Here is a 10,459-nt window from a genome sequence, read left to right as displayed (position 1 = left end):
TTGCGGCGCTGAGGAGACATGCGAGAGATGGATGTGGAGCAGTTCAAAGACAAATTAGCGTTGAGTGCCTGGAATTCCTCAAAAGAGGTTTTGATAGAGCCAAACATTTGGAGTTCACCGTGAAAAATGGGGTTTTAGCGCATGAACAGTAATCAACCAACAACAGGGCGCGAGTTGTAGATGTCGCAGGTGTTCTGGCCTTTTTTGTGGGTATGTGTTAATTTTCCAGCATTGAAAACCAGTCAGAATATACGCATCCATTCCCATAATAAGTATTCTACTGAGACTGATGCTATGGGTCTAGCTTACACCTGTACAGTCTAAGATATTGTAAGCTAAAGTTCTGCATTTTGAAGATTTCTTGAAGCTCCTGTTACCTCCATTATTAAATGTTACAGTGTGCAGAGAGAACAAAGTAGTTTGACCTTCTGAGTGTTTGGTATATTATGTACATGCACGCATCTCACATCAAAGTATTTGTGTTACAAAGAGAAGAACATAAAGCATCAATTGCACTTCATGATTTAGACCTATAGTCAGAAGACTGCAGCCATAAAATATAAAAGCACCATTTCCACTCTGTCATTTAGTTTGGAATAATTTCTGGTTGTATGAATTCACATTGTCTTCTCACATCTAAAATGTTTACTGTAGTTGAAAAATTGAATAGTTGGCCACCAGAAAAGCTATTTTAATGATCCATCATTTGCATCATTTGTCATTTTTAAGCAATAATTTTATTTGACTTGATCTGAATTAAAAACATTACTTTGTCCTGTTTCATTATTTTGTTCTCAATGATGGATTCAAAGACATTAATGCAGGCTTTAGAGAATTACAATGGACATTTATTCTGTTTTCCTTCATTGTGTAAAGCAAATAATGAATTGATTATTCCTGAAAACATGCACACAAATGGCAAATAATGAAAAGAACAATAATGTCATTCCACTATATTAGGATTCTGCATAATGGTTGCTCAAGTGTCAAATGCATTGTATTTTTCTGCTTTGTATTTTTGTGTCAGATAATTGCCTTTAACTGGTCCTATCTGATTTTTCACACCTTTCCTCATTTCGCCTCATTTAAAATGGTCTTCTCCGCTTTTGAAGAGAGTGAAAGAGAGAGCACAGAGCTTAAAATGGCATGCTGTATTGCAAACTAACAAAAGCACCTCGACTAAAAAATGAAGCCACAGGTATTTTATGGGACTATCATCTGATGGAATTATTTTCCTACTAGCTCCAGGTGCAGGGCCAGGATAAAAACAGTCTATCACCAGAGACCCAGACAGCTAATGTAGCATAAAGAGCAGCTCAAAATTTGCCCGTGGTCGCAGCGACCCTTTCTTGTAACTGGGTCCTGCTTAATGAACTACAAGGCGCCTTGAATGACAAATAAATTGTGTTTTTTTGGGCCAACACACTGCTCAATGCATCACTAATAAGGTTAATTTGAGTCCCACTGGGCAGAAGGCATTAGCCTAAGTGTTTATCCGCTTTAGCGCTGTCCCCTGTTAGACTGACAAAAAGAAACAGTGCTGGCAGTGTCATTAGAATGACACTAAGTAGAAGGTGAATGCCCAATTTACTCATCAAGTCTGAGCCAAATGAACAGGATGCAATCATGAATTACTTGCAGTTTTGTATATGCAACAGAATAGTATGCTTGCTGTGACTGTCCTTTTGCATGTTTTTGCATGGACCTTGGTGTTTTTGGGGGTGAAGAAACTGCTGGAATTACATTGCATCTGATCTAGACAATAAGAAATAATGAAATTTAGCTGAAGATGAGTCAGCAAATAGAGTGGTACATGTGTCATGAATTGCTCCATTGATCTGACAGGTTAGTTATAGTTGTGCTGTAAGTAAAATCTACCTTTCCAGGTGTGGATGTCCCATTTCCCCAAAGTGATTACAATTTTAAATTCAGGTGGGGCCGATACAGGACAATAGTCACCTCCAACCGAATGATAGACTTCCTTAATTAAAAATGACAGTCTTTGAGGGTGTTGTTGATTCTCCCACTGCCTCAGTGCTATTCAGTCAAAGAGACAGTTTATATAGCTAAACTGGAGGCTGCTGTTAAATTCGCCAGGGCTACTGTTGCATACAGTGAGCTAGATAAGCCTCATTTGAATAATTCCCTTATAGCTCAGCTGCTTTATCTCAGAATTTACCCATCAGAAGCGAGTGGTGTTGTGCTTATAAAGTTGTCAGACGACACAGCACCACTGTTAATCAATAACAAGCTTTTGGCACTGCATTGTATTTTGGTGCAGATATTATTGACATCCCTTCAGACTGTAAGATCTATAATAGGCTTTGCCTTTGCAGTGAAATTGACATTTTGAAATCTTTTCAGTCCCGCATTTTGTGTTGTGTTTGTGAAATTTTGGGGGGAAAGCAGAGCGAGCTACACCATGCTATGGGTTTCCAGGCTCCATGGGAGTTTATTGTACAGTTGCAAGAAAAGTGAATGGCTAAGCTTCAGTTCTTGTGTGGGGGGTCTAAATCCCAAGTCCATTAAATCACTCTGTATAACAGATTAGCAGGAGCCTATTAGTTGAAAAGAGTTCTGAGATTTCCCACTCCCACATGTATTCTCCGAGTCAGTGTGGCACCTTCAAAGTCTTCATTACCTGCTATAAAACCAAACACTTTCAGAGTAGAGAGAGTAACAGGCCAATCTGTGGGACAGGATGTAATTAAGAGGAGGACGTTGGAGACAATACAAAGTCTTTATCTTAGAAATCTCAGGAGGCGTTATGCTCTACAAAGACACATACAGAGAAAGACAAAATGGAAACAGATGAAGTTGTACTTAAGTCTGTCATGTTGCAGAAGATTTCAGACAAGCGTCCACTGTCATTAACAGTTAATGAAGCCGTTCCAAATTGTGGAGAAAAAACGCTAACCGGTACCATTTAAGTACACACAGAGGGAGCGGGTCCAAGATTGCCTCTGCAGCAGGAGTATCTGAAGATGGATATTGTCTACTGGGTGCCAAGACTATTTTGGGAGCCTGAGCCCCTGAGTTGTCCCTGGGCACCCTCTGATCAGCTTTGTCATCAGGTGTGAGAGCGACTACACACTCAGTAGGAGAGTGTGGATGCATCCCAACACTCACACCTCAGGAAAGTAATGGATGTTTGTCGCTTTTTTTAGATAAAAGAAAAGAAAGACAAAGAGGTGCAGCACCTCTGTCCACATCATTTTACTCCTCAATTTCTTGTAGAAATTGGAAGCATTGAGAGGTAGGGAGAATTTCTGAAGACGCCATCCATGATAGGTCAGAAGTAGGTGACAGATTTAGTAGTTACACTCTGTTGAACTACAGTAGTTGAGTATTTTTGGATGCATCCCAAACACAAGAGGCAATATGATGGGTCATTTTTTAATGCGTAAAAGCAGGAGTTGATTGTTTACACCAATGGCTGCTCCTGCTGGATGCATGGCAGCGCTGCGTTGCTCCATTCGATTTCTACCCTGCCTGTTTTCCATGTTTGATCATGCTGATGGAACATGTGCGCGCGTCTGCTTGTTTATTCCATTTCCCATCTCATTGCCTTTTCTGCTTACCTTTCCATTTTCGTTGCGCGGCAGATCCACCGGCTGAAATCAATTCTGCAGCGCGTGCTTTATTGTTCAAACACACACATGCAATGACACACACACATTAGCACCTCTCTTTTATTTACTTTTTTCCCCCCCGGTGCGTGTGTGCGCACATGTGGGGATGAAGTCTGCATCCCGGAGAAGTTTTTGCAATGCGTGCGTCAAAAGTACGTGAGGATTGTGGCGCATTGGTCGGCTGGAGTCGGTACTGAATGAGCGGAAGGAGGAGGGAGATCATACATTAACTCCTGCTGGCTGCGGGGACTCTCCAGTTGTCAGAAGCCAACGCAGAGGGGCACACTCAGCGCAGAGCTTTTTGAGAAACAAGGGGGCGACAAATGAAACCCGACCGAAAATCCACTTAATTTTCTCTCTCTTTCTCTCTTCACAGCACCCCCCTTGTTTTCCAGGAGATTTTTACGCAGCGCAAAAAGAGTAAAGAAAACGCCGCAGAGATGAGTGTTGCGTGGTTTTACGTGCCCCTGAAGGATCCTGTCTCCTGATAAAGGGACCAAAGAGGACAAAAACAAGCCTGTCCATGATATTTTCCAAAAGAAGATCGCAAAGGTGGAGCGATTAGAGAAGGGCTGATGAAGGGACTATTAATCCTTTCAGTGCACCAAAAGCACCAAAGGGTATTAGAAACGTTTGGATGGAAATCGGGCGAGTGCTTGGAATTGTTTTTGGTTTTATATGAAACTGGTGATTAATAGTTGTTGTGACACATCTGAAAGGATTGTTTTTTTTCCCCCACTTAAGATTCTAATAAGGAGTAAAAAAAAAAAAAATTTCTTTCACCGAAAGCTTTTGTGATATGAGCGGTTTCTCGGTGTGAATTTTCAGAAACTCTCATCTCTATCTATCTATATTTTTTTTTCTTTTCAAGTATTCCTAAATCTAAATGGAATTAGTTGAGTCTGAAGCCGTTTGTGAAAGGAACAGACATGGTACATGGGCACAGCTTCCATCACGGTAAGACGTTCATCAGTTGAAGCTTTTTTTTTTTTTTTTGCATGCCTTCCCACAGCGCAAAAAGAAGTATTATAATACTTTAAGCACTTTAGGAGGGATGCTAAATATCACAGCAACAGATCAAACTGAAAATGGGAGCGGAGTAGTGATTTAATTGGAAAAATAAGTGTGATGATATGATACAGTGCATCCTACAACCTGTAAACTCACTGTTGAAGGTCATAATGTAAGTTTTTCTTTTTTTTAGTAAGCAATTTTATTGTGGCTTTTATTGTGGCAGACAAAAATTTTTATGATTTTATGATGCAGGTGTTTTGGTGGCCCATTTTTAGCTTTTTTTTAAGTCATTGTGTAATTATTTATAATGATTTAGTTTCAACTTATGGCTGAAAAATGCTTAAAATAGGAGTATTTCAGGAGTTATATCACCACTCTATATATTCAGATACAATGCATCCTCATCATTTCAGGTTTTGTGCTTTCTTAAATTATTTTTTATGGTCATGCTGGTTTAGCTGATGCACACAAGCACTCAAATACAATAAATATGCTGGTTGCTGACTCAAAAACAGACATAAAGAGCACAATCTGGTCAAAATCTTCCATTAAAATATGCATTTATCTCTCTGTTCTTACAGTTGTTGCAAGTCTACTCATACTTGGGTTGTGTGGGGCAACAAAGAAGGATCCAGCAGGTAATCTCCATCACTATAGAGCCCCTTATTTCTGCCTAAAAATCATCTCTTTCAAAGCTTTAATCTCTGACTTTACTGTCTGTTTTGCCTGTAAATATGTACGTATGCGTTTTTTTTTTTAGTGAAAAACAATTCGGGAGTGAAGCCTGCAGGTCAATGTGGAACGTGGGTGAAAGAACCAGAAGGAGGGCTCTTCACTTCTCCCAATTACCCAAACAAATACCCCCCAGGCACAGAGTGTGTTTACATCCTTGAAGGTAAGTATTCACTTTAAGCACAGCAGCAAGAAAAAAAAAGAGAAGAAAGTGAATGTGATGTGGCTATTTATTCTCAGCTAAAGCGTTCCTGGAGCTCTCCTGAGGAGAAAATCACAGTAACTGCTCAGTGAATGATGAGATGTATTGGTTATTAGACAGCAAGTGGCTGCTTCTTTTCTCTAGCGTTCAAAGATGGCGTTTGATGACTCAGTGCACATAATCTGATTAAAAAATTACCAAAGTGAATGTGGAACTAACAGCTCTGGTGTTTTAGAGACTAGCAGCCAGGATTGGAGGTGTGTACTGGCTGCGTGGGTGTGCTGATAATGAAACAGGTTCATCAATGAAAGTGTGACTAATATTTTATTCCACGCTTTCGTGCTAATTATTTTCACTGTGTCTCCCAGCTCCCCCGAGGCAGTGTATTGATCTGCATTTTGAGGAGAATTACTCAATCGAGTCCTCTTGGGAATGTAAATTTGACAACATCGAGGTTCGGGATGGACCGTTTGGCTTCTCCCCAATGCTCGGACGCTACTGCGGTCAACACAGCCCACCTGATATCAGGAGTAGCGGCCGATACCTGTGGATAAAATTTGTTACAGATGGCGAACTGGAAGCAGTGGGATTTTCAGCAAGTTACAACTTCACTGCAGGTATGTTTTTACTTTCTGTTGCTGTTTTTGCCTAACTGCCTCTATCAATTAGTTTTTTTTTTCCCCTTGTAAGCATACCCATGCTTTATAGCTCCAACAGCACGGCTCCAAATGAATAACAAACATCATCCAGAGAGCTCGGCCTTGTGGGAGCCTCTTGCAGCTTTATTGATTGTCTGTCTGCACACTCTCTCCATTTCCATTGGCAGTGTGCTGTCATTGGCCGGGACACTCTTGTAGCTGGTTAGCCTGTTATTTCTTCCCTCTCTATATTTGGAGTGAACAGTGTCATCAACAGCCCTCCTCGGTTTACGGAGAGCAGCAAAGCGATCTGCGCCGTCGAACACAACCGTCATAATTACGGTTATGTGTAAAACAGAGGCGTTGGTAATTTGCCTCATCTTTGGTTGAGATCCCGTGATTGAAGCAGCGTGAGGATTGATGACAAAGAATCAGGGCATAACAATGATTTAATATTCCTTCACCCACACTTGACTGAGTTTAATAACACTGTCAACTTTTTTCAGCGTGTTTGAGGCTGGAAAGGCACAGTGCAAGGAAACATAAAGGCTATGCCGATGTGTCTCCGCATCCACTGCACCTTCAGGGTCATTTCACTATTGAACATTTGAGTGTGTCATTGTTTATATGATGACCTTTCATCCAGGAAACATGCCACATGCACAGGCTACAGCTGAAAAGAGCACCATTGAGGTGAACAGGGGGCTCTAGATTCATCTTAGAAGACTTTGTGTGTTGTGATTGAGAAATCAGAATAGTGAATCTCTACGTGGGTAACTGCAGTGAAGAAGTGCAGCTCATAGTTATGAAATGTGGAGAGCTAAAGCGAAGGACTTCATAGCAATGACTGTGAAATAGAAGGCACGTTGCTCATGCAAAACTGCACCAAAGGAAAGCTAGCGTAGCTCAGTTGATTCATGTAATCACAATAAAAGTTACAGTGTTGCAGTGGTGAATGTGATATTTTCTGTATAAATCAGAAAAAGGAGCTTGAAAGAAAAATAAAACCAGAAAGCACGCCAAAAAACAATAAAACATGAATTGACAGACTTTCAAGTGCTTGTCAGGCAGAGTTATGTTCTCTGCTACGGAGATGCTGTCTCTCGAAGCATGAATCTCTTCTCCTGCAGCTGTGCTTTACACGTCAATTGCTCCATCAGCTTCATTTTAAGTTTCAGTCTTTAGAAATCTACTTGTGATTTCGCTTATGTGTTGTTTGGGGCTCTTCAGCAGCAACACCAGATGAGTAGCGAAACATTTACCAAGTTCTAATGTGATGGGTCGCTCATATTAAGTGAGCCACTAATAAAGGATTAGCTCATCCTTCTGTGAACAGTTACAGTTTGTGAGTCAGCAAAATAATAATAGTACAAGCACATCTATGGCAGAGATGCTTTAAAACAGACAGCAGACCAAGTTTTCACTTTGCGTTAATCACTGGCACAAATTTGATTATTGGATCTTTTGTGTAGCTTGTGTTGATTCATCCCAAACTGCCCATTGCCAGTTTTAAGCTGCGTTAACTGGAGATTCACGCCCCCAGTCTGAGTGTGACAGTGTGTGTGTGTGTGTGTGTTAGCTCAGCTTCTGGCTGATCTCAGAACTCCAGTTCTTCCTGTTATTTCCCTTCGCTTTCTGTCCCTTTTCTTCTCGTCTCTGTATATTGATGAGGTAGCCCGAGGAAGAGCACAAATTTCACTCAAGGGGAAACATTCCCATTTCGTGCTGATGCATCTTCACCTCAGTTCACACCTCACCAGGCTAATCTTGCCCATTGTGTGATTCTGTTGACTTTGCAACACAAGTGAGCCATGTTTGTAGTTTGACTTGTGTTGGTCTGCGTCCAAACACACTACAATGCTGAATAATAAACACTATGGTTCTTGTTTGGACAGTAGAAGCAGACTTTGTTTTTTGTATATGCCTAACTGTCTCAGCTCACCAGCTGCTGGCAGTATGTCTTCACATTAACTGTACAGAGAGAATTACAAGTTTTCTCATCTCCTGACACAAAAGCCAATAAACACAATGCATAGAAGGGCAAATGTTTTCTCTAATAAATGTGAGCACTAAATATAACCGCATTTTAATGGTGCCATTTAAAGTATGTGGTGCTCTGATGCAGTGAAGGTTGTCTGCAAAACTGTCTTCCCTGTTGGGTCTTAAAGTACAGTATAAAATCCAATTACCAGCACTATTGCAACATCCAAAAATGTTCAGAAAAATAGAGCTATACACCAAGGATCATTTGTTTCTTTATTCCGTCCTTGATACTCCAAGATAAAGAATCCAGAGCTCTTTTCCTGTAATGTGCAATTGAAGTATTGTTCCTTTTTTCATGCTTCTCTCGGAAATCTCATTGAAAATTTGCTGAGAGCAAAGAAAAACGCGTTGCCTCTCGACTTGATAGGAAATATCTATGGCATATGATTTACATAATTAAAGAAGATAAAAGTCTTGAATTCACTCGACTTGATACTCTGAAATCTGGCGATGTGAATAGTGTCTCACATCTGCAGCTGCTCTGCTAACCATGCTAATTCACACAGCCCTCCTCTGATGAATGGGAAGGGAAAAAAAGTGGCAACAAAGGTGAGATGAATCAGCTCCTCTTACTCTCTTTCCTCAGTAATTTTAGGAGCAGGAAGATAAAAAAAAAAAAAAAAATAGAAGAAAAAACTCATATGCCTCTCCTACACATTCTGCCAGTATCCTTTCAGAGCTTCATGCTCTTGATGACTAATGCTGTTAGTAAAGCAGCCAGTGAATGAAGAACCATTGACGGAAATCTCACAATATCTAGTGTCACATGCAGAGATGCTTCAACGTGGCCCTTGAAGTGTGTACACACGTGGACAAAATTGTTGGTACCCCTCAGTTAAAGAAGGAAAAACCCACAATTCTCACTGAAATCACTTGAAACTCACAAAAGTAACAATAAATAAAAATTTATTGAAAATTAAATAATCAAAATCAGCCATCACTTTTGAATTGTTGATTAACATAATTATTTTAAAAAACAAACTAATGAAATAGGGCTGGACAAAAATGATGGTACCCATAACTTAATATTTTGTTGCACAACCTTTTGAGGCAATCACTGCAATTAAACGATTTCTGTATTTGTCAATGAGCGTTCTGCAGCTGTCAACAGGTATTTTGGCCCACTCCTCATGAGCAAACAGCTCCAGTTGTCTCAGGTTTGATGGGTGTCTTCTCCAAATGGCATGTTTCAGCTCCTTCCACATATGTTCAATGGGATTCAGATCTGGGCTCATAGAAGGCCACTTTAGAATAGTCCAACGCTTTTCTCTCAGCCATTCTTGGGTGTTTTTGGCTGTGTGTTTTGGATCGTTGTCCTGTTGGAAGACCCATGACCTGCGACTGAGACCAAGCTTTCTGACACTAGGCAGCACATTTCTCTCCAGAATGCCTTGATAGTCTTTAGATTTCATCGTACCTTGCACACTTTCAAGACACCCTGTGCCAGATGCAGCAAAGCAGCCCCAAAACATTACTGAGCCTCCTCCATGTTTCACCGTAGGGACAGTGTTCTTTTCTTCGTATGCTTGGTTTTTGAGTCTATGAACATAGAGTTGATGTGCCTTACCAGAAAGCTCCAGTTTGGTCTCATCTGTCCAAAGGACATTCTCCCAGAAGCTTTGTGGCTTGTCAACATGCATTTTTGCAAATTCCAGTCTGGCTTTTTTATGAGTTTTTTTCAGCAGTGGTGTCCTCCTTGGTCGTCTCCCATGAAGTCCACTTTGGCTCAAACAACGACGAATGGTGCGATCTGACACTGATGTACCTTGGCCTTGGAGTTCACCTTTAATTTCTTTGGAGGTTGCTCTGGGCTCTTTGGATACAATTCCAACGATCCGTCTCTTCAATTTGTCATCAATTTTCCTCTTGCGGCCACGTCCAGGGAGGTTGGCTACTGTCCCGTGGGTCTTGAACTTCTGAATAATATGAGCCACTGTTGTCACAGGAACTTCAAGCTGTTTAGAGATGGTCTTATAGCCTTTACCTTTAAGATGTTTGTCTATAATTTTTTTTCGGATGTCCTGGGACAATTCTCTCCTTCGCTTTCTGTTGTCCATGTTCAGTGTGGTACACACCTTTTCACCAAACAGCAGGGTGACTACTTGTCTCCCTTTAAATAGGCAGACTGACTGATTATGAGTTTGGAAACACCTGTGATGTCAATTAAATGACACACCTGAGTTAATCATGTCACTCTG

At 40.8% G+C, this 10,459-nt stretch overlaps 1 protein-coding gene across 4 annotated transcripts in view; it reads left to right on the top strand.

The window, feature by feature from the left end:
- The first annotated feature begins 3,778 nt into the window (after positions 1 to 3,778).
- Positions 3,779 to 10,459, top strand: part of neto1l (neuropilin (NRP) and tolloid (TLL)-like 1, like) — an 81,235-nt gene continuing 74,554 nt past the window's right edge. For 3 of the 4 annotated variants that reach the window (XR_002596138.2, XM_022203945.2, XM_051940376.1), the window contains exons 1-4: positions 3,779 to 4,589; positions 5,228 to 5,284; positions 5,407 to 5,541; positions 5,949 to 6,197. Coding sequence is in view for 2 of the 4 variants with exons in the window: in XM_022203945.2 (XP_022059637.1) it covers positions 4,562 to 4,589; positions 5,228 to 5,284; positions 5,407 to 5,541; positions 5,949 to 6,197 (469 nt within the window). In the remaining 2 variants the exon portion in view is untranslated. The remainder of the gene's footprint in view (positions 4,590 to 5,227; positions 5,285 to 5,406; positions 5,542 to 5,948; positions 6,198 to 10,459) is intronic. The other variant, XR_002596139.2, reaches the window with a different exon arrangement.

The sequence above is a fragment of the Acanthochromis polyacanthus genome, chromosome 20 (assembly GCF_021347895.1).
Source record: "Acanthochromis polyacanthus isolate Apoly-LR-REF ecotype Palm Island chromosome 20, KAUST_Apoly_ChrSc, whole genome shotgun sequence".
Taxonomy (NCBI): Eukaryota; Metazoa; Chordata; class Actinopteri; family Pomacentridae; genus Acanthochromis; species Acanthochromis polyacanthus.
The sequence above is the reverse complement of the archived record's forward strand: the minus strand, read 5'-3'. Positions and strand labels throughout refer to the sequence as shown.